Below are 24,661 nucleotides of genomic sequence, written 5' to 3'. Positions count from 1 at the left end.
CATTTAAAAAACAAAAGGAATGAACTGTCATTTGGTTGATTGTAGCAGGTTTTCTTTCCTGTTTTCAAAAGTTGGTTGATTGTGGCTAGTCCTGGTAGTATAGACAGATGAACAAGTAGATCTTGGGCTTGTTTTTTTTGCTTTGTGTTGTGTTTGTTTGTTTTTTGGTGACATTTCTGGTGTTTGAATGATGTTGCCTTCAACGCATTCATCAGAAATTTTTTAAAAGAGGCCAACAGACGATGAATACACGTGTTCTTTTCTGACAGGGATTACTACAGAAAAAATATGTGTTAGGATTTAATTCCATCAGTAAAAAGAAGAGGAATTTACTTACTATCCATATAAAGAGGTCAGTCAAAATAAATATATTAATTACTAGCGAGCGCCAATAGTTCGATAATATTTCATCTGAAAGATGCAAAACAAGATAATGCCTCATCCAGTTGATCTCCGCTATTAGAAAAGAAAAAAAATGCCGAGATCTTACAGCATACAGTTCTCAGCCCAGATTATGATATAACAATGCACTGCTGAAGTGGTTAGTCAATATGAACAATAAATTTGTTTATCTAACAGTATATATATTCCAGTGCATTTTATATCAAGTTTGCAGCTTCCTTTCCTGGTGCCTCTGGGGGTGGGGGTGGGAATCAACAGATGGTATATTTTGTTGCCAGTAAGGAAAATAAAAAATCACAATTTGCAACATGGCAAAGCCCAGTATGATCCCAGAATAAACTTTTTACATGTTATTTTTTTGTACTTTAAGAAATTTTGTTTTTCATCTACAAGATAAAAACATGTATATTAAATTCCAGGAGCCATGCCATGATCATCTTACATTAGAATCCTCTCTTAGCCAAAAATGATAATACACTTTTTACATGCTACTTTTATACTTATGAAAAATAAAATTCATGTATGAGAAAAGTATGTGCATATAAAATTTCAGGAGCTATGCCAAAACCATCTTATATCCGAATTTGTGTTATAATGAAACGTGCTAAAGCGGTATCACACTGTATATACATTTTCATTTCCTTCGAGAATTATTCACCAGAGGCTGTAAAGATTAAATGTAGAAAATAATTTTTTTAAAATAATATAAATATTTCTATTTTGACTCCTTTATTTTATCTGTTGTCACATTGAAACTCATAACTTGCCAAGGAGGAGTTTTGTATTATAGAACTTTCATAATTTGAAAGTGTATCTGTCATTTCATCATTTGTGTTGAAAATGTGGGGTCACAAGTGTTGGTAGTGATACTGCCTATCTACTGACACGTGTTTAACGAATGCCACGTGCATTTGTTTGTACAATAAATCACTCCCTAAACCTGTATTTTGCTGGCATATTGGGGGGCTGATTTATTTGACTTGTGTATGATGTAATTCAGTAGCTTGTTTGAAAATGTACATTGGTTGTAGAATATTTTTTAAAATTCTTTTTTCCTTAGTCCTTTGATCTAGGACCAGGTTTGGATATGTGCAAATGGGGATAAGATGTGGATTGGGGATATACACAATCATGTAGAGAAGAATAAAGTATTGATATTATTTAAAAATAACTCCAGTAGGTGATCTATCCTAATTATTAATTACAAGACATCAGAAAAGTTGTGCTGGGGAGATGGGACAGCCCAGAGAGTATTTTTCTCATAGAACTTTGACCTTAGTGATGGCGTAACAAGAACCAACTGCTACTGTTTATCAGTTCTAATCCAGTGTGGACTGTCTGATTACTTTTGTTGCCAAGAACAATTTAGTGATATTTAAAGCTAATTAGATTAAGGCTAACACTGCATATTTCTGGTTTAAATTCCTCAAAATTGAATTCAGGTATCATATACATTCCCAAAATATGTTTTAATAAGTTTCTGGTTGTCCATAATTAATCTTTATTTTGAAGAAGCCAGAGAAAAGTTAAATCAGCTTGAAATATTTGTGATACATTTTATTAATTTCAGACTGTATACAGCAATGCTACACTCAAAAAATGTGAAGATAGTTTGATTGATACTAAAAATAATTTTAATTTGTGCCTTTGTTTGATTTTCTTTGTTACCAGTAGAAGGAATTTAATGTGCCCAAAAGTTTTGGTTAATAAAGAAGTGCTCCCACCTTGATGTAACATGTATTTGATTTTAATTTAGTTGGTGAAACCTTTTTTCTCTTTGATGCCAATTCTTTATTTTATTGCTCTTTTTTATTGTGTACCATGTATACAAGTCTATATGTAGATTTACAGGATACAGTGTACATTGGCTTTTAGGGAAGGAAAATATAATTTGTTTCTTTTTTTTTCTTGCAGGGATAAAAATGACATTACTGTTTATTTTCATGTTCTGGTTTCACCTGCTTTTAATTTGGATCCCAAAAAGGACAAAGTACGTATCAAGATAAAACTTCAAGAGTTTGGAGACTTTGACGAAAATGACAATCATATGGTGCATGTTAGGTAATTCAGCTAATATCCTATTGTATTTTATCATGTTTTATGTCAATCATCAGTGTGTGTGTGTATATGTGTGTGTCTGTCTGTCTGTCTCTCTCTCATACATATATCATATACCCTGTGATACTTATTATGTGTAACAGTTTAAGATCGAACGCATAACGAAATCATTCACAACAGAACTACAAAAGTGAAACTGCAGTTTAAGTCACACCACACTTTCTATTGTCTTTGCCCCTATCTGCACAAAAGCACTCAGGGTAGACAAATGAAATTTGGTTAGCATATCCGAAAGCAGGTGGTCTCTGAAGGACTCCAGTTCTTGGGTTAGATGTTAATAAAAGTGTGTTTTCTTAACCCTGAAAAATGTATAGATTGTGGATATAGGTCACCAAATGCCATTGTGTTCCAGAGTTAGACAAAAATCATGTGACTAAAAGTGCAAAGAAAGTATACATGAATGATGATACAGTAATCTTGTGTAGAACTTATTTTATTATTGTTATTTTTTTTTGGTGCTAAATAGCTATGCTAAATACATGTATCTTGATTGCATAATACTGCTGCTGCTAATAATAATAATAATAATGATACTACTACTAATAATAATAGTGTTAATGCCATTCAATGCATTTGCCATGAACCAAATTTGAACCTGCCTTCAGAGGTCACCTGTCTACAAACTTCACTTCTGCCTTTTCCCATGGATGCTACTGTAGACAGGCTTGACTGTATATTTACACTTGTGCATTGGTCCCTTACAATAACAAATGAGTTGAGATGATACAAATTGTTATAACAAGGAGTTCATTCATTCATTATAATGAAGTATTTACCTTGTGTATAAGCATGCTCTGTGGTCCAGTGTGGGTGTTTGTTCTATAAAGTAAGTTGTAATTGTTAGGTTCATTATAGTGAGGGGTTTGTTGTATTAATATTCACAATATTCTCAGAAAACTTGTGAAGATTTATTATATTCTGATTTAGATAACAAGTCACAAAGGTTTTGCTCTACTGGTCATAGACCAGAAGAAGTTATGGGATAGTCTGTGATCTGTTGTCTGTCATCCAGCACATATTTTCTTTCTGTTTTTTAGCATAGGTTTGTTATCACTGCTTCTCCTAAACTACTTAGAGGATTGCCATGAAACTGTACATAAACATTCATCCCATGGTCTAGTTGGTCCTAACTGAAAATGGTGCAGCTTAGACATACATTCTGGCCACCACAGAGGCCATCTTGAAACTCTTGTTAACGCTACTACTCTTGAATGGAAAGATATATTGACATGGAGTTTTCACTAGAAGACATCTTATGACGTTTTCTTACCTCTAAATGAAAATGTTGCCAATCTAATTCCAATACAGTCATCATATCTTGAAAATCTTATTACTATTACTTACTGAAAGGCTATTTATGATGCTGATCTTCTGACCAGTATAGCCACCTTGGCAGCCATTTTGAAAATCTTGTTATTGCTAATCATTCTGAATGGAAACTCATAGTGACAAAGGGTCTTCACTCAAAGACTTCTTATGATGTCCTAAATGAAAATGGTTCTGTTTGTATATCCAGTATGGCTAACCCACTGACCATCTTTACAATCTTGTTATTACTACTTATTCTGAAGATAATGTTATATCAGCATGGGTTTTCACTGAAAGACTTCATTTGATTTGTTGATCCTCAAAAAAAATGGTGCTGATCTGACATCCAATATGGTCACCATGGCAGCCATCTTGAAAATCTTTATTTTGTTGCTACTTCTTCTTAATGGAAAGTCATATCGACACAGGGTTTCCACCAGAACACTTCTTATGATATCTGTTTAGTTCTGAAAGATTATGGTGCCAGTCTCATATCCACTGGGGCTGCCATGGTGGCCATTTTGAAAATCTTGTTTACATTACTATTATATGGATGATCATACCAATATGGGCATTTCACCAAGGGATTTATTATTATATTTAGTGTTCCTAAATAAAAATGGTGCTGATGTGATATCCTATGTGGTTGCTATGGTAGCCATTGTGAAAATTTTGTTATTGCTTCTCCTTCTGAATGGATGGTGAAATTCACATGGGGTTTCACCAGAAGACTTCTGTTGATTTCTATTTTATCTTAACCATTTACCTCATGCAAGCACCTTTGGATGCCTCTACTCCATTCACATAGAAGTGCCTTTGGATGTCTCCACTCGATTCGCATACAAGCGCCCTTTGACACCTCTACACCATTCTCATGGAAGCACATTTTGATGCCTGCTGTAAACATCAGCCATTTTGAGCAGGTTTTCATAATGCCACCTCGGGGGAAAACCCCCTTTTAGATACTACAGTCATTTCTGTGAATGACCTTACGTCAGATCATGTGGTTACTGTTTATGATCTGGTTGAAATCTGCTATTTAAAGTAACTGGGTTGTATTCTCCACTCTCCAGAATGGAAGTCGCAGATTTCGTTCAGTACTTACTTGCTTTTCAAAATTAGAATCACGACTATGAAAGTTTCAATAACTTAGGTAAAGGTTCTGATATTGATGTAGGCAGCAATTAGTTTTTATAAATTATCAAATTCAGATGATTTAGTGATGTAGATGGCTTCACTGACTTGATGGTGAATGAATTCTCTCAAGATTTAAAAGCACATAAAAATTCTTCCGTGAAAAATAACAATAATGGCTATAACAATCAGACTTTACTGTTAGTTTTTCCATACATAATAGATATGTACCAAAAATGTAAAGTGGTTAAAATTGCAGTTAAATGTAACATACACTACACTGCATAACAGTTAACAGGCAGGCCTATGTGTATGGAGTCAAATAGGTAACAGGTGTTCTATTTATCGTGCACTGCACTGGGTAACTTTGCTACATGTGTATTGAGAGGCTAAAAGCCATACACTCTATGAGGTAAAGAGTTAAATGAAAATAGTGCAGATCTTGAATTCAACATGATTGCCAGAGTGGTTAATTTGAAACTCTTATTTTTGATAGAGTAAAATCAGATAATTTCAACAGTCATCATTTCAAAGAAGAAATAGTCTTATCTTGAATTTCTAGAAATTCTTTTCAGCCAGTAGAGCACCAGGGAAATGTTCTTATTGTCTCATCCTAACTTAAACTACAAAGAGATTTTTAACAAAAGTCATTATACTGATTATGGTATTTACTACTACAATGGATACTGAAGAATGATGAGTTAATGTTTATTCTCAGACATGTGAAGGAGTTTGATGAAATGCAGATCTGTCTAAAATTGAGCAGGGAAATAACTATAGCAAAAGGAGTTTACTACAGATATGCTGTCCTTAAGGAAGAGAAAGATAAAAGTAAGATGACAATTGAAGAATACTACTACAAATCAGGCTGGATGTCATCGACTCATTACAGACATTTTCATCTCCAAGAAAAATGGATGAACAAAAGTAAGTTGAACATAGTTTTAACAAAGATCGTACTTTTATTTAGCAAACTTGTTCAGATGATCATTCCCATGATTTTCACTTCTTGTTCAAATCCTAGTTGTTACACAGTTGTTTCTAAAAAAAAAAATAGATGCCCTGGCACACAAATCTGACACCATGCATGAAATCTGTTCAGGGCAGATTGTTTCCTAACCTGATTCAATTTCAAAATGAAATGGCTCATGTCAGCACCTCAGGTATATTACAGATATTTTGTCCCGTGACTTGCATGGTTAGGTTTGACAGTTAAAGTACATGTAAAATAATTACTTTATGTATTTATTAGACATAATGACCTAGGAATTTTCTGTTGTTATTTCAAAAGCTAACATTATCAAAATTATTTGTGCAAGTACTTAATAAACCTGGATGAAAAATTGAAAGAAACAATTCACAATGGCTCACCCCTTTTAATTTGGGGTCAGGGGCACAGTTATAGAAAAGTTTTATGAAGGATCTGGTTGCTTTTTCTTTGTTTGCTTCCATTTCCTAAAAATGTTGATGGGTTTATTAATACTTGAAATTAATCATTATGAAGCTACAACAATTCATTCTGTGACATGATTGATCCTAATGATTGGTTACCTGGTTACCCAGTTAAATGGAAATTATATTAAATGTGAACCTGAACTGCTTTGTTGTAGAGCTCGTACATGCCAACCCCCAAGAGAGGTATAAGTGTAATTATTACTAATGTAAGTGGCAAAAGGGCATAATCTGAGCATAAAAGAGCATTCTGGTTATTACATGCCATGATTACAGAAAAATGTATGAAAAACGTACATTTATGTTTGCTACTTACCAGAATCTGCAGTTAAAATTCTTGTCACAAATCGGTTAAATCCATGTGGATTAGTAATTAGTACAAGAGTCTAGACACAAAAAAAATTGATAAATTATTTATGCATAAAACTCAGTATAAGTAGGCAAACTTTCATGAATGGTCATTAAGTCCACAAATGCCTGCTATATTACATCACTATCAAATTCTTATTTCAGAATTGGTAAAGCGCTATTGATTTGTCCTTTTCCAGATGCAACTGTTTTTAAGTTTAACAAAATCCCACTCCTCTAACATTTTTCAGTCATATAACATCCAAAAGTCCCATCGATAAAGTCTGTTTGTCTTAACACATTAACCCCTGGAGCTTTTTGTCATTTTCACCTTAAAATCGAGTAGGAAACACATTTTGAAAGCTATTTCTCAGTATACTCGAAAACACCAAATCCCCAGTGATCTTTCAATAACAAACTGCCTAGTTGTGTTAGAAACATCATTTTTCATTGGCTATTTGACTCGCACATGAGCAGAAAGGTAAAAGTTGGATTTTTGTTATTTTTTATTTTTTTTATAGTTAAACTGAGCCATTATTTTTGTATGGAGACCACTCTTTATTCCAAATGCCCATCTTATCCTAGTTTTTGCAAAGGCTCATCTGTCTGTTTGCAGTTCATACCAGTTTGCCTTAGATCTGAGACCAAAAAGTCTAAAATCCAATTACAAAATCGGATTTCGACCATGGGTGAATTTTGGGTAGAAAAAAGTCAGGTCCAAAAAACGAGATTTTTTAAATCTGTATTTTGTAGTGCCACTAGATATTCCAGATTTTGTGGTATTCTTGTAGAGCTACATCTGTCTACCTGTCTATAATACCACCCACTTTAGTGTACTTGCATGACCATGATGCTACAGAACTCGGCAGTAGGCTATTACCTACTGCCCTCTTAAGTCGTCGCTAGGCGTTAATGTGTTAGTATCTGGTGCCATTTATTTTCAGTTGAGACTGGTCCTCTGTGTTTGTAGGTATCAAAATAGAATAAGTCTGTGACAGGTTTGTTTCATATTGAAGTAACTCATCTGTTTTCTTGGAACTGTTTCATGTACAGTTACTATAAATAGAAAATAAGGAAATTAGATGGAGTTCTAACAATGAACACAGGGGCTTATATCGTTGGTTACAATTTAATGATCAGTCACATATGTACTGTATAATAATACAAGGGAGAACACTTCTCTCCTTTCTTGCTTGACCCATTATGGAATCAACATAAATATTTCAAGCTAGATTATGCATAGTGTAATAAATTTGGAACCAATGTTCAGCTCAGGCATTTGACTTTGTATGCTTGTCCCAAGTTTGACTTACTATCATAACTTTAAGGAATGCCAGACCATTTTCCCATGCTATTGCTTCACTTGGCCATGATCATGCATGCTTAATATGAAAGTGCAGTGCTATAAGAAAGATGATTTACCATGAGTACTTATCCCAACAACAAATTTTCTAGGCAGTATTGTGGCTTTTTTCAGATTCTGAAAATAACAATGGAGAACTTAGGCACTAACAGATAAAACTCGAGTATGGTGAATATAAGCAAGATATGGCATGTGTATGCATCAGTTTATCTGGGAAAACAAAAGCCTCATTTACACAACTGGTATGCTCAAGTTACTGCTTAGAGCAGTAAGAAATCACTGGTTAAAAACACCTTGCTGTTGACTACAAAGTAGGTGATCAATTAATACATGACTTTTGTAGAGGACATTTTTTCATGGGGGGAAATGGAAATGGACTTTGAGAACAAGTGACAGCTATATAAAAGTGGCCACTATATATAGGTGACTGGTAGTGTAGGTTTGACAGAAGCTGAAGAATACCTTGAATGATGTGTGTTCAAAATTTTTTTTATTTTTTAATATTAATTATGGATTAAATCAAACTTAGCATGTGGGTATTTTTCTTGACAGTATATGGGCAAGTTATATCAGGCTCAGGTTCAAAGGTCATGACAAAGATTTTGCACTGCACTTATCTGTGAACATGTTAATTTTAACATAAAGAAAAGTTTCTTTTGAAATTTAGTATATTTCAGGTTTTGAGTTTCTGAATAATGAGATGGTTTTCAGGAGTTAAAAGATCAAAAGAACCATATTTCAAGTGAATTTCTGAAATTCTTTTTGGTCAGTTGTTCCATTGAAGGACTCTTTCTTTTTGGGGTGCTGATGATCGTACACATGAATTACCTTAGTACATTTCTGCTGTTATTTACAATTCTGGACATTTGGAAATCCTTTATTCCCGCTTTACTATATTTCACACAGCCTTTGAGAAGCTTTTACCAAAAGTACCAGTTGACCATGATTCAAGTGATTTTGACATGTAAATTAGAAAAAGCTCAAGCATATTAAGTCCTTATGAAATTAGCCTGGGGTCTGTGCTTTTTTGCATTTTAATTTTCACTGAGACTTCCCAGAATATTTGACAATTTATATTTGTAAAAAAGTTCAAATTATCCTTGTTTTGAATATAAGCAGTAAAAGTCAGATCAGATTCTTGTTTATACTTGTCTGACTTGTTTCTTGCAGAAGAATTCCACAGATTTGATGGTATCATGAATCCAGATATAAGCATGATTGATCGGTTCATGAACAGATTCCAAGGAAGTGATAAAAAGAGGCTGGCAAAAGATGCTGAAATGTCAGTGGAAATATTTGTTCCAGAAGAAGTACAGTTCACTGGAAACATGACAGCAGAAAAACTGGAGATGTTGGACATATTGTTGTCTGGTCTAAAGAAAACATACATGACTGATGCACATTGTTGGTCATCAGATGAAGAATTTAGAAAAAAGGTACATTTTCAGAATATTATACAAATAATTAAAATTTTGTTCTGTTTGCTCATTACCATGATTGGTGCATATTTAAAATAACAGAGTAAGCAGTATGCCTGCACATATGTCTGACATTACAAATACCTCAAAATCAGAGGTACAGAAGTAAAAGGTTGTTTTAAAATTTTATTTTATGATGTTTGCACAATGAAGTCTAACAACTGTAGGTCTGTGACTACAGTTTTTCTTGTGTCCTGGATGGTCAAGTCACTGGTCTAGAAGCAGACCTTAGTGGAACACCACCTTGCTCTCAAACATGAACCAACAGACCCAAGGCTGTCTTGACAATCACTAGAGTTCTTCTAAAGTCCAGTTGGTACAGTGCTTTTAATGACTAGATAAGCAATGAAAGAGTCTCATTGCTAATTTGCAAAAAGTTACTTAGTAAGTACTTGATTATGGCAGTTGATCAAGAAGTAAGGTGTATGCTTATTGTGCTGATGCAGTTTGGTGTGTAGCATTTTTTTTGGTGTGGAGTAATTATCATCTCACAATTTCTGTCAGATAGATTTCATCTGGAAAGAAAACACCATTCCATTGTATAGTCCTGTGCACCTTTAGACACATTGCTTTTGTTAATTAATAAAATGTTTGTTTAGATCATGTGACAGTATCTGTCTTATGAAATGTGGAGGCCATGATCTGTGGAATTTTGTTGATATCTCAACTGTATATGTCATCAAATTATCCTGTGCTCTTTGATTACTTTAGATCTGACTTTACTAATGGACAAAATATTATCTTATTGCCAGATAGCTCTGATTTTGGCATGACATGTTAACTTGAATGCCCCATCCAACATTTCTCTTGACCTTTCTTATTGCAGATGGTATGTTTAATCTTCTGTTACTTCTATATATTTTTAGATGTTTGATGTCCTGCTGTCTCCAGTATTGAAGTTACTAGAGTCAGAGATACCAATGACTGGTTACAGTGGGACCCAAGGAGGAGCAGAGAGACGGATGCAGACTGCTCTTATGATCTTGAATTTGATTGGACACTTCAGATTTCAGCTGTCTCCACACAACTTCTCTGTTCTGGCCAGATCATTATGGCTTCAACCTCACCATGAGACAGGGACTCTGCATGACCTGGCAGTTGTGGATGGCTACTGTTCCAATGACAAAGAGTAATTTTATTCATTTTGTTGTAATGTTGCCATTTTCTCCCCATCCCCATCCCCCTACCCCACCCATCTGTGGGGAAAAAAAAACTAGAAGAAAGGTTGAAATATGCATTTTTGTGTAGATGAATGTACAACAACATCATGCATTGATAAAGTTTTTCCAGATAGAAACAGAATCTTTAGCTGTGATAGGAATATGTTACTGCTATAAGTTATCTAGTCCATGGAGTTAATATCAGATTCAGATGATAGTGGTTTTGGTGGATCATGATGATGATGATGGTATTGATGATGTTGAAGGAAAGAATTTTTAAAAAAAGATAAAAAGATGTAAAACATGCCAGGTTATGTTTGATATTTGGTTTGTAACAAAACAAAGACTTGATACTGATACTGTATCTTAGAAACACAAAAATCTATTGTTACTGATCCTATACATCTGGATTGTATTTTAAGACACAATTAGCTACCTTTGAGTCCTATGTAACTGGAGTGAAAGCACACCCAGCTTGAGATTAACTTTGATGTTAACTTTTTGCTGTGCTTACCACTGTGAAATGATCATGAACAATTCATGTTGACTTTTTGCTGTGCTTACCACTGAAATGATCATGAACAATTCCTTTTTGCTGTGCTTACCCCTATGAAATGATCATGAACAATTCCTTTTTGCTGTGCTTACCTCTGTGAAATGATCATGAAAAATTCCTTTTGCTGTGCTTACCACTGTGAAATGATCATGAACAATTCCTTTTTGCTGTGCTTACCACTGTGAAATGATCATGAACAGTTTATGAACTGGGTTCCTGAACCATTCTTGAAAGTTCATTAAAAGGTTCATGAACTGTTCATGAATATGCATGAACTGAAAATGGTAAGTTCATGAAATATTGAATTCATGAACTGTTCATGGATGAACACTTTACAAACTGTTCATGAACAGTTCATGAACGTTCACAAATTGGGTCATCATCATTCATGAACAAGTGCATGAACATATTTATGAACTATGATGAACAAAGTTTCTCATGAACGATTCATGACTTCATGAACAGTTCCTATGAAAAGATTTGATTATAGGACAAACTCACAAATACCTATAGTAACATTTCATCCTGAATCATAAAATAACATTAGAATGTTCAGTTCATGACCTTATACTGGTGGCCTATAATGTTGGAATTCAGCATCCATAACTGACAAAAGGCAAATTATTTTTTATCTTATCTATTATAGATAGAATTTGAAGGTTATTTTTCATCTTATCTATTATAAATAGAATTTGAAGGTTAACTATTTTGTACTTATGCTTACACATTATTTTACAGGAAGTTGAAAATGGCTCTGATAGAATTCTGCAACAATGTTCAAGTGTTGGACAAAGATCCATCATGGCTGTTCTGCATTCCCCTTCTTCATATTATCTCGGGGGATGTGAGACCATACCAGGTTCCATCTGATAAGGACAACCATGATGCTGATGATGCAAGTTGGTGGGGAATACAACCAATCAAAAAACCAGTGGAGAAATTCAAAAACCATACAGATGATTGGCTTATGTAAGGCTTAATGCTAGTAGAGTGCCAGGCTACATATGTAAATCACATTGTTTTGTGTTTGTCTTGTAAAATTGTTCAAAATCAGTATTCCATTTAAATAATGAAATGTGACCTATGATGTGAAACATGTTTTGAAATGAAGCCCTGCTGGTTTTGAGTTGCCACCTTTTGTTGCACTGTTGTACCTCTGAATCAAACATTGTAGATGACTTTTGTTTTGGATAACTGGGTCAAAGTTCAAGGTCACTGTCATATTTCCTTAAAGGGGAATTTTTTTTCTTTTAAGGAACTTTAATTTCACCCCACATAATGGCACCAAACTTTTATGATAGCAAATGCTGTTATTGGAAGGAAATGGGATACAAATAAATATTAAGGTCACAGTGATCCAAATACAGACAACTGGTTTCTTAATGATGTCCAGGTGTCAGCCATACCTTGCTAGTGTCTACATACAGAACTATAAAACACAGGTGGATGTATGATGTTTGTTTCATCGTAATCCTTTTGACGATGCATTTTGTTATACTCCTGACTCTTTAGAGGTGTGGTTATATAGAAATCCATGTGTCTATCAATCCATCCTTTTATTCTGCACACACTCTTGTTAGTGCACATTAGTCCCCTACTTTTTGATTGTCATGAAGCTTGGTAAGTTTTATGGTCATCACTTGAAGATGTTCACATCGGATCAGTTTACTCTGCAATTTTATATAGAGTTACTGCCCTTTTGTCTTGTGACTGACTGCATTGATTGACACAAGATTGTTAGCACGGTCTTGCAGTTTTTGATGGACTGCCATGAAAGTTAGTCAGAATTATGGGCATGAATTGAATATGTTCATATCAGTAAATCACTTCATTCTCCTATTTCTTTTACAAGTTGTTGCCCTTATTTATCTTGAAGCAGTGTAGGACACAAGATTGTTAATGCCACTGGTTCTACAGATTTTAATGAATTGCAAGAAAACCTGATGTGTATTGCCTTCCAGACAAACCAGTTTAAAATGAAATACATGAAGCATTTATTACAAACAAAAAATAGTTGGTTACTTGACATTGTCAAGCATCACAGATGCACACAGACACAGATGCACACACACACACAAAAACAAAAACACAAACACACACACTCTAAATTTCTTTCTTTAAAACTAATTGGATTACATGCAGGCTTTCCTATTGGTTGTCAATAATTCAGTGTATGATTTATTAGTATTCAGATTTGCATGCCTTATAGACTGGATCAAACTTTCCCAAGATCATGTTAAAGACCTATAATTATTTATTGGGTTGCTTTATTGAACAAGAGGCTTAGTATATATATATATATATATATATATATATATATATATATATATATATATATATATATATATCCAGTACATTATTAAAAAATTGTAACTTTTGTTAGAATTAATCATCTGAAGCATAAATTGTCAATATTATAAATATGCTATTTACATTTATCTATATGGATGTCAATATTTTCTCGTTATGTCTGGGATTGAGTTCTGCACTCATGCATTAGCTGGATGCAGTCATGTTACTGTGTTGATGGATGGTTATACACCAGAATGGTTAAAGTCAGTATGGCACATACAGGATGTGTGAAGAATAAAATGTTCCTCTTGCAGCTGTGCACAGATGACTCTGACTTTAGCATCACTTGTCTGTTTACACTTAGTAGCATATATATATTTTGTATTATGACTTGTCCTTCAAACGTCAAAACCTTATAATTCATAACCATGGCTACTAGAAATGGATGAAGAGTAAAAAATTCCTAACAATGAAAATTGACTAGCATAAAAAGGAAGAATACAGTATTAAAAGTTCAATACATAGTCATACTTATGTAAAGGAAGGCCAGCATTTACAACAAACAAGTGAAATTTAATTTAACAATTAGAAATTTGACAAATTTAGTGTGGTGAACTGTTATTGTGATCTTGCATCAGCTATCATGGTGACATGTTTTTGTTTGTCAGCTGATGAAGTTATCAAGTTTATTGCTATTATGAAGCTTATTTGGATGCAAATTTAGGTGTCAGAAATATTTTCCTGAAATAAAGTTCTAGTATATATTCTGTGAGTATTTATCAATGTGCAAGATCAAACTTGATGACAGTGCAGTTGCTACCACATGACTGGCAATCACATTTGACCCATTGCAGATTTCAGGCTAAGTAACAATCATTACATTCATTTCTAATTTGGGCCCTGGTGGTCTAAAGTACTTGCCTTTACCAATCATTGTCATCTCACCTCTATCCATCTGGGTTCGAGTCTCAAACTCAGCCAATGTGGGTATGTGAGAATGCTGCCAGTAGCTTCTCATGTGTCATTGGTTCTTCCTCCACCAGTCATACTAGCTGCCATGTATAGCCTGTCTTGTGCTGAGTAATGTTGTTAAACCCAAGGACAACAACAACAACATTTCCAATCACATTATAATCTTCAAATTCACTCTTTCAGCATACATGGACAACATATTTAGTTTACAACATGAGAAAAATCACCATCCCTACCCATCATATCATAGCTTTAGGTCTATTGCATTATAAACAAATCACTGTAATCATGTGAGTGTTATTAGAGTTATTGCCATTTTTCTCATAGAGTCTTATGTACTGTGTGCCAGCATCTTGTGAACACAGCTAATCACACTGGTTTTTGTGTATCACTGTGAAACTTGGTCCTTGTTATGGTCATCATTGTAGGATGTGCATTTTCACTTTAGCTTTCTTTTGTTTTGTTAGAGTTATTGGCCTTTAGGTCCTGCATGTGAATGTGGTGTAAGACAGAATCTTGTAAACGTTTGGCAGTTTGTTATGCAGTGTGGGAAGCTTGGTAATAAGCTCCCTTGATTATCATAAGACTTATTTGCCCCTTTACAGCTGGATGTAGATTGTGACAGATAGTCCTGAATGAAACTCTTTTAGCTTTTTAGTTTTTAGTGGATTGTTGAAGACAGTCATTTAACTATTTTCAGAAGAGTTATGTGCTTACTTTACCTTAGAATTATCTCCATCAATGAGCATGTTGGAGAAGCAGGGGTATTTTTTGTGAAAAATTGCTCACCATTCCTCAGATGTGCTAACAAGTGAACACATTTAACACATTAACCCCTTGAGGTTTTTGTCGTTTTCGCCTGAAATTCAAGTAGAAAACACATTTTGAAAGCTATTTCTGAATACATCCTAATACATCAGCTTCCAAGTGATTTTTCAATAACCTAGTGCCTAGTTGTGTTAGAAACATCGTTTTTCATTGGCTATTTGGCTCGCGCATGAGCAGAAGGGTAAAAGTTAGTTTTTTTTGTGCTTAACGGACCCATTATTTTTGTATTGAGACCACTCTTTATTCCAGATGCCCATCTTATCCTGCTTTTTGCAAAGGTTCATCCATCTGTTTGCAGTTTGTACTGGTCTGCCTTGGATCTGAGACCAATAGGTCTAAAATTCGGACACAAAATCGGATTCCGACCACGGATGAATTCGGGGTGGAAAAAATTGGGATCCAAAATATGGGTTTTTTCTATCTGTATTTTGTAGTGCAACTAGATATTCCAGATTTTGTGGTATTCTTGTAGCGCTACATCTGTCTACCTTTCTATGATACCACCCACTTTAGTGACTATCATGCATAACCATGACGCTACAGAACTCGGCAGTAGGCTACCACCTCCTGCCCCGTACACTCGTTGCCAGGGGTTAATGAGTTAACAGAAATCATCATAAGAACCTAACAGAAGATTATGTGTTGTTTATGTTCATTCAGTCTGTTGGCTTTTGCATAGGATGATAGAACAAACACGTGATTTTGCTGGTTCTGAAAAGGACATTTTAGGTAAAAATCCTAGTCATTTCATATATAAATGCAACTACCAGAAAATGCAACATAACCTATACAGAATTTTAGCTCTGCTGGTTAAAGACCAGAAGAGGCTATGGAATGACCTGTTGACTGGCCTGTTGTCTACATATCTGTTAATGCAGGTTTGCTATCTCTACTTCTAAACTGGATGGAAAATTACTATGAAACTTTATACATGTCACATCTATCCCAAAGTTTAGTTGATTCTAAATGAAATTGGTGCTGAGTGAACATCCAGTGTGGTCATCACAGTGATAATCTTGTTATTTTCCCTCTAAATATCAGCATGATGGTTTCACTGAAAAATTTCTTATTATGCCTAGTTTGTCCTGAATGAAAATGGTGCTTACTCAACATCCAATATGGCCACCATAGGAGTCAAACTGAAAATCTTGTTATTGCTACTCCATAGTTAAAAGTCATATTGACACTGAGTCTCCACCGGAAAATTTTGTAAGGTGTCTAATTAGTTCTCAGTGAAAATAAAGCTAATCTGACTTCTAATTTGGCCACCATGGTGGTCATCTTGAAAATGTTTCCGCTATATCTTATGAACGGATGTCCATATTTGACATAGAGTTTTCACCAAAGGTTGCATTTTTTAAGCCTGTTTTTACTAAATATTGACTGATCTTTCTGTTCCAATCTGTATGAAATTCTCAAGAGACACACCATTCTTCTCAGTGATGTGCCTTATTTTCCCCCAGGACATGCCCTATTTTCATATTCTGGTAACTGTGACAAAACTGCACAATAGCTTAAGATTAGTCTTAAGTATACAAGCAAGAAAGCCAGTATGACTAATTAACAGTTAATTCTTATCATTGCAGTTGTCATGTGAAAAGGACTGGCCCTCTGGCATACTTCAAAGAAAACATGTTTTACTGTGTGTTATGTAAACACCAGCAAATGATTGGCAAATAAATGATGCCCAATTTTGTTGTTGTAACTAACAGTGCCTAAATATGCCATCTCAAGCATACTCATGTGGCCACTATTTTATCCACATTTTATATCCCACCTTATTTCTTCATTGTCAACTCGTAGGGCATTTAACATTGTTTACTAAATAACATATTTACTGGTATTTTGAAGTAGTTTAAGGTGCATATTCTTCATGGTTTGTTTTTCTTATTCTTTCTTTTAATTTAATGATGGTAATTAACATTTTTATATATTATACAGTAATGCCATGTAAATTAATCATGTAAGTTTCCTTTGTGGGAATGGAGATGCTACAACATTCACAGTGATCATTCTTGGGATTGAAACTAATTGCTCACAATTTTATTGATGTGGTCTTTTTTGTTGCAGTTTATTTGAATAATTTTCAAACTTGACATTCTATTTATTGAAGAAAAAATTCTTTCTAGTATAATAGTTATTTTGTCACAACAATATTTACAGGTGATAAAATAGAACATGGCCTTTGTGGATTGCATATGATATATCTATTTACTTAGAATTATTTTTAGGAGAAATGAAAATCAACAGACATAATGTAATAATTGGAAGTTCTCAGCAAACATCAGGAGATATTATGAAAATCGGAGGCAGGCAAGGAAGGATCCCATAAATTGGGAGTTTTTTCTTCCAGGCATGAGAGTTGATAGGTATGGGTTATAGAGTATACACCTTGGCCTTACTTCAGATGTGCACCTTTAAAGGACTACTAGCTTTGCTAGGTCATTTTCACTTCCTGAACTTCAGAGGTAACTTGTAATATAAGAGCTCATAACTTATTTTTTAGATTTTATATATTTTGTAACTCATTGCACTTTCAGAAGCTGGTATTGTCTAGTCTGGTAAACATTCATTTTCCCTATTTTAATAACTGTTAAAGATAGTGTACTTTAGACTAATTCAGACTGATTTTTTTAGCACAAGGAAGCAGACATTTTAGTTAGCTGTGTGCTTAAATCATGTACAGTGTCCACAAGTACAATATCTAAAGAAATTTCAGCCACAGTACATGAAAGTAACATAGAGGTATACCAACAGTCTCTCCATTCTGCATGCTGCAGAAATAAACAACTTCACCTTACACCTACCACTCTCTCAGAAGTTCACAATATATGTAGAGTGTGCCTGAAAGACTTCCTATGATGTCTATTTGTTCTTAAATGAAAATGGTGCCAGTCTAACTTCCAACATGGCCACAGTTACTAATAGCCATCATAAAATTATGTTATCACTAATTTTATTTCTACTTCTTTAAAGTCTTCTGATGGTATCTAGTTGTTTCTACATGAAAATGGTGCTGGTCTGATATAAAATGTATCCACCACAGTGTCCAATTTGAAAATTCTTTTGTCATTGAAGTATATCGGAGATGGTTTCAGTGCTTGTGGTCAAGAAGAAGAAATATTTTGGATTTGAGGCAATTGTTTTTGGACGTTAGAGCATTAGTCCCTTTGAGGGACTCTTGTTTTAGTTATTACTTTAGTAAAATAGTTTTAAAACATATGAACTTATAACTAATGCACAGTATTTATTAAAAATGTTGACAAATGAAGGATACGTAAAAGGATTGGTTAAATATTTCAGTGACACCTTGTTGTTACCACTCTGAAAAATTTATTTCTGATCCAGTTTTGATGAAACTTGGAAGATGGGTTTATATCATCTCAAGCAAGTTTGATAATTAGCAGGATGAACACATGTTATTAAGGTGATCTTTCATCTAATGACTGATCTTATTGCCACTGTGGAAACCATATTTCTGATCTGATTTTGAACAAACTTGGAATGTTGGCTTAAATGATCAAGATCTTACATAATGTTGAGATTGAGTGAGGTCCACACATATTAATGAGGTGATCTTCCATTTGCATGGCTCAGCTTTTTACCACTCCAGAGACTATGTCTTGTTCAGTTCTGAATAATTGCAATAACATTAGTTGGTAAAGGTAACTAAAATTTCCACTGGTCTGAATGTTACCACATGATCAGGAGGAGCTGCACTTATTTCTGTATAAATTGAGAGAACTACTTTTCTAAACATACCCACTTCTATAAATAGTCAACCACTTATATAAATAGAGTCACCTGTAAAACAAGATGTAAACACTGCCCACGAAGGAGGCATGAAATATGCTTCAAAGCAAAAGAAACGTCTTACAATTTAAAAAAAAAATGAAATAAATTGAATTTGAAGACAAAAGCAGCAAATATTTCTGATCGTTTCTGAAAAAAATAATTCTTTGTCAAAATTCATGAAAAAAGAAACTTGTAACTGCACTTTGTCTCTAATATTTAGTGTACATGTAAAACAGTCTTTGGCATAACATGGGTTACATGACATCCCAGAACACTACAGAACACTACACTGGCCAATTTCTGAATGTTTAAATAATGAATACATCATGAAGAGAGACTTTGGAATATATGGGGTTGTCAGGAATGTCCGATACCAGTATGTGGAGCACAAGGGACTGTTATGAAGTATATATGAACACTGACAACCAAAACTCAGAAGTCTGATTACAATGAATAACTAGGGAGATAGTTGAGGGAGTTTGTGGGGTTGTCAGGAGTGTCTGATGCTGGTATGCGGCTCAGATACGAGATATATATTTACACTGATAGCTGAAAGTAGAAAAGTCTGATCCTGAGGATTGCTTTTATTGAAATAAAAGCTGATACTCAAAATATTCACAGTAAGTTATAGGTATGAAGTATGTGGGAATAATACATTTAAGTAGTGTTCATGACCAAACAGTGGCATAAAACTCAGTGAAGGGAGCACTGTGACTGCCATAATAATAATAATGACCTTATTTAAAGAGGGTAACACAATTAGCTAAAAACTAATCTACCTTGAGGCCCTCATACAAAGGAATTCATTTATTTAAGCTGCATCTCTGAAGCCACTGGATATATTGGGTTTGGAAGAAGGAAATAGAGTGGGCATTTCTAATCTCAACTGGAATGCTATTCCAGAGCAGAGTTCCAGAGTATTGGAAACTTTTTTAAATAACTGCCATGGAAAATTGGAACTATAATGTCCAAGTTTCCCCAGATTTAAAAAGGGTAACTATGTATGATAATAAAGATGGAGACTGCATGTTTGATGAAGTAGATTTGTTCATAACGTATCAGTTTTCTTTGATGCAGAGGATGCTACAGACCAAGAATTTAAACACCTGACATACACTGTCTTTGCTATAAATACTATTTTTGTAATCGGCATATACCAGAAAACTGCAAAACCATTAGAAATGATTGGCATAACAACAAAAAAATAAATGTATTCACTTTACAGTAATTTAAGGCACTTTAGTACAAGACTGCTATAGTTGTGGTATGTAATTAATATGCATGCATATGGTTTAATGGCACATCAGCACAATCCAGTCTATTTGTGTGTGCATGTGTGTGTATGTGCATGAAAATATTATTTGCTGGTATCTTATATGTACCTAATAGAGGGCCTTAAGGTAGATTAGTTTCTCAATTGTAACTAACTGAGTCACCCTCTGAAAATAAAGTCTGTATTATTGTTATTATTATCATACAGTGTTGAGTAAGTTTATGTGTTCCAAAACAATACAAAAGAAAGATAAAGTCAACAATCCTTCTGTGAAACCATACTCCTTTAAGAGGATCAAAACCTCTGCTGGAACATCCTTGCAGGACATGTCTCAAGGCAAAAAGGTTACTATGATTAGTTGTCTTTATGACATGCTAGAAGGCTGATTGGACCTTGTCTACATTCCTGAGCATCTAGGGGGAAGGGCATGGCCATGGATTTCATTTCATTATTTAATAGTAATACACAATATAAAATACCTCAGTATAAGGTGACCGCACTGATAAGGTGGTCCTTCTTTATAACTCACATGAACAGCATTAAAGTCCGGAAGTACACTATATAACATTAGCTTTCCATATTATTATGTAAATTGATACAATCCTTGCAGATTTTCTGCCAGCTGAAATCTGGTTCAAGGGTTGAAATTTTTAAATGATATAAATTTGGAAATGACTGTACCAATCATGATGGCCAACTATTTGGTTCATTTTTAGGTTTACATTTTAAATATGTGATATCAACTATTTGATTGTAATTATCAAAATATTCACTTTATCAGTTGAGCTTTTCCATGTGTTAGGCATCTTCTTGCTTAATTTGTGATATTAGCTGTTATGCTGTTGAAAGCCATATTTTGTTTTGACATTGCATATTTCTGTGTTATTGTGAATCTTGAAGTTACCTCAATGTGCTTACTTCTTTTGTGATATGAGTTAATCTATCAATCAGTCAGGTTAAGATTTTGTTATTTGTTCTGTTGCAGGTCCCTTCAAGACATGGTCAGATTTCTCTTTCCGTTATTTGAGTTGGACTACTTTCTGCCACGCACTCTGATGGCTGCTCTGAGGCTTCCTGAGGTTGAGGCTGTGATAAAGCTCCATATCATGCCACCAGAAATTTGTGTAGCTGCATGCATATACTATATCAAGAACACAAAACCAACATCCAGATATGGAGCATCCTCTATAAGTGATGAAAATAAGGTAACAATTTATTGGCATCACTTATAGATAATGCTGAAAATTATTGCAGAATTATGACAAGTCATAAATGAGCAATAGTCTAGTTAGGATTAAAGGAATTAAATGCAGTTTGCTGTGTTCAAATATATGATGGAACACAGAGAAAGAATTTGAATGGTGGGAGCTAAGTTTGAGGGGTCTTTATAATTAGATGATCCAATAATGTTTACTCTTGGCTAACTGTTTACAGTATTCTTATCTGATAATCATTACATCCTTAAATTATATAAAACCTATCTACAAACGAGGAGGTTTGTTTTACATCGAAGGAAAAATCCTTGCATACTCAAGCAGGAGGAAGAATCCCTGCATACTCAAGCAGGAGGAAAATCGTTGTATACTCAAGCAGGAGGAAAAATCCTTGCATACTCAAGCAGGAGGTTGAGTCCTTGCATACCCAAGCAGCACATGCATTTCTGATGTTTAAGTGTGACTGATTGCAGTAAAACCATGCAATTCAAGAATAGGCTACAACAAGTCTTATCATGTTGGAGTGATAGATTTAATATTGTGGTGCTCCATTTATCATACTGACATCTGTAGAATTTGCTGCTGCACTAAAGAAATTGAATATTTTGTTGAAAAATTCGAAATTAGAATACTCAAGTGGAAATCAGATAAACTTTGCTAATCAGCCTCATATCAATACATCAAGGTTTACATTACTAGATGGCCTGAAGATGACTATAAAGATTACTCATTGGATTACTTACCTTTGCATTAGGCTGGTCTATATGCCTGAATGGGTAATACTGTAATGGACAGATTATACAAGTGATACATCAGCTGCTGAAATTTGCCTGTTTTTAAGATAATCTTTATAAATTTATCATAACTACTTAACTAGGTTCTAATTAATCACCATTTTGCATATCTAGATGAAAATTATCTAAAACATTTAAATTGAGAGATGCCAATTACATAAGTCTGTTTTTCATCAAAGACATTATTAGATCATATCTATGTTAGGAACTTAATCTCCACTACTTACCAAGTCTCATCCTCCCAGAAAATTATAGTTATATAGATTAGGAAAGTAGTCTTTATAGGAAAAAAACTCTTCAGAGATACCATTAATATTATTTCCATTATCTCCACCATGTGGCTACCAATTTACTAGGGGATATTCATTAGTTTAAACTTTGGTTCTGTACAGGTCACATAATCTCTGTAAGCTCTCAAATTCTGTTGGGATTTCTCAGAAAATTTAAGTCATCTGCATACAAAATCAGTATTTTGTCATTTTTTATTTATCTATCCCTGCTCTAAGTATTTTTGGCTTAATTTTTATATTTTCATTCTAAATTGTATTATATTTTGTATGGCTGTATGGTTTCAACTGTGCCACGTTTTTGCTGTCTTTACCAAAGGCTTAATTAACTTATAGTTTTAGTTGCCTGTCATAAATCTTACATCATTTTTTGTCTGTAATCCATCCAGCAACATTTGCTGATGCTAGAGGCTTTATTTTTTAAAATCAAATTTTAGTCAAATTTGTTTTATAAGCTTATATCTTTAGGACCTCAGGTGAGTTTGATTATGAGCAACATTCGTCTAAAATACTTAACGCTTGTGAACACTCCAGTGGCCATATTTCTGATCAGATTTTGATCAGATTTTTTATATAAGCTTATTTCACCATCATCTAACATGTCAGCAGTTCATGTGAGTGACAAGAGACCAACCAGGGCCTTTTGTTCATTTTGATGTATGCATAATCTTTAAATGTTTTAATGTTGCTATTACTACTTAAACTTTGTTTTACACAAACACTCATTCCAAGGTTCATTTGATTCTGAATAAAAATGGCACCACCCAGACATCCATTATGGTCACCACAGTAACACTCTTGAAAATAGTGTTATCGCTACACCACCTGACTGGATGGTCACAAGAACATAGGGTTCACACTAAATTTTCTTATGATGTCTAGTTGGTCTTAAATGAAAATGGTTTTTACCTGATAATTATTATGGCCACCAGGGCAGCCATCTTGAAAACCTTAATATAGCTGCTCCTCCTGAATGAAAAGTCATATTGACATGGAGTGTTACTAGAAAACTTGTTATGATGCCTAATTGACCCTGAATGACATTGGTGCTGATATGACCTTCTGTATTGCCACCATAATGGCCATTTTGATACCAACACAACCTGGTCACAGGCATTGGTGTAAAGCTTTATATAACTTTGGCTGGAAATTTTTCTATGTTAAGAATATTTTACGTTTCTGTATGTTTCTTGGTAAAGCATCAGACAATTATCAGTTGCTTGTTATTTTTTAGTTATACCTCAATTATCCTGCCTCTTTTGTTAGTGAGACAGGTTTACTCATCATATGATTATTAACACATTTGGTGAGCACAATTTTGAAGCAAGTCAGAGTATGCAGTTATCCTCAAAAATAGTGAAGAGCATACCTAACCATGAGGCCAAGTGAGCTTATGGATTAACCGTGCATCTGGCATGCCTCATCTGCTGTCTGTCCATCAGCATTGCTATCTTTAGCTTTTCAAAAACTGTTGGACCAATTTCAGTCATTTTTGGTAGGAATGTTCCTGAGGACATGCTCTTCCAAAAGTATTTCTTTATTAGTGTGTGGTTTGGCTTCCATAGTAAATACAGCAGAAAACCCAGATTTGACTTCTTCAGAATGACTGAGCCAGTTTTTATTCAACTTTGTATGAATGTTACATAGAAATGCTCTGGGAAAAATGTATCGAGGTTCAATACCTGGCAACAGTTGACCTTTTTGGGAGTAGATTGATAGACCCATTTTTGACATTTCAAGAATGGCTGATCCAGTTTTAGTCAGATTTGAAAGAAGCGTTTCTTAGAATATGTTCTATCAGAATTGTTATGGTTTTGCTTCACTAGCAGCAGTATGGCTTCTTTAGCCACAAATGCTAGAGAATAACAGTTGCCCATCTGCCCAAGG

General features: G+C 34.3%; 1 protein-coding gene across 1 annotated transcript in view; it reads left to right on the top strand.

Moving 5' to 3' along the window:
• The window catches only part of LOC149785920 (E3 ubiquitin-protein ligase rnf213-alpha-like), a 427,433-nt gene that overhangs the window by 13,317 nt on the left and 389,455 nt on the right, over window positions 1-24,661 (top strand). The window contains exons 5-10 of the mRNA XM_089978087.1: window positions 2,317-2,463; window positions 5,681-5,889; window positions 9,296-9,561; window positions 10,470-10,732; window positions 12,058-12,288; window positions 21,465-21,684. Coding sequence (XP_089834213.1) covers window positions 2,317-2,463; window positions 5,681-5,889; window positions 9,296-9,561; window positions 10,470-10,732; window positions 12,058-12,288; window positions 21,465-21,684 — 1,336 coding nt within the window. The remainder of the gene's footprint in view (window positions 1-2,316; window positions 2,464-5,680; window positions 5,890-9,295; window positions 9,562-10,469; window positions 10,733-12,057; window positions 12,289-21,464; window positions 21,685-24,661) is intronic.

Source organism: Sinohyriopsis cumingii, chromosome 12 (assembly GCF_028554795.1).
Source record: "Sinohyriopsis cumingii isolate HCF-2022 chromosome 12, ASM2855479v2, whole genome shotgun sequence".
Lineage (NCBI taxonomy): Eukaryota > Metazoa > Mollusca > Bivalvia > Unionida > Unionidae > Sinohyriopsis > Sinohyriopsis cumingii.
Note: the sequence above shows the minus strand (reverse complement) of the source record. Positions and strands in the feature narration are given on the sequence as shown.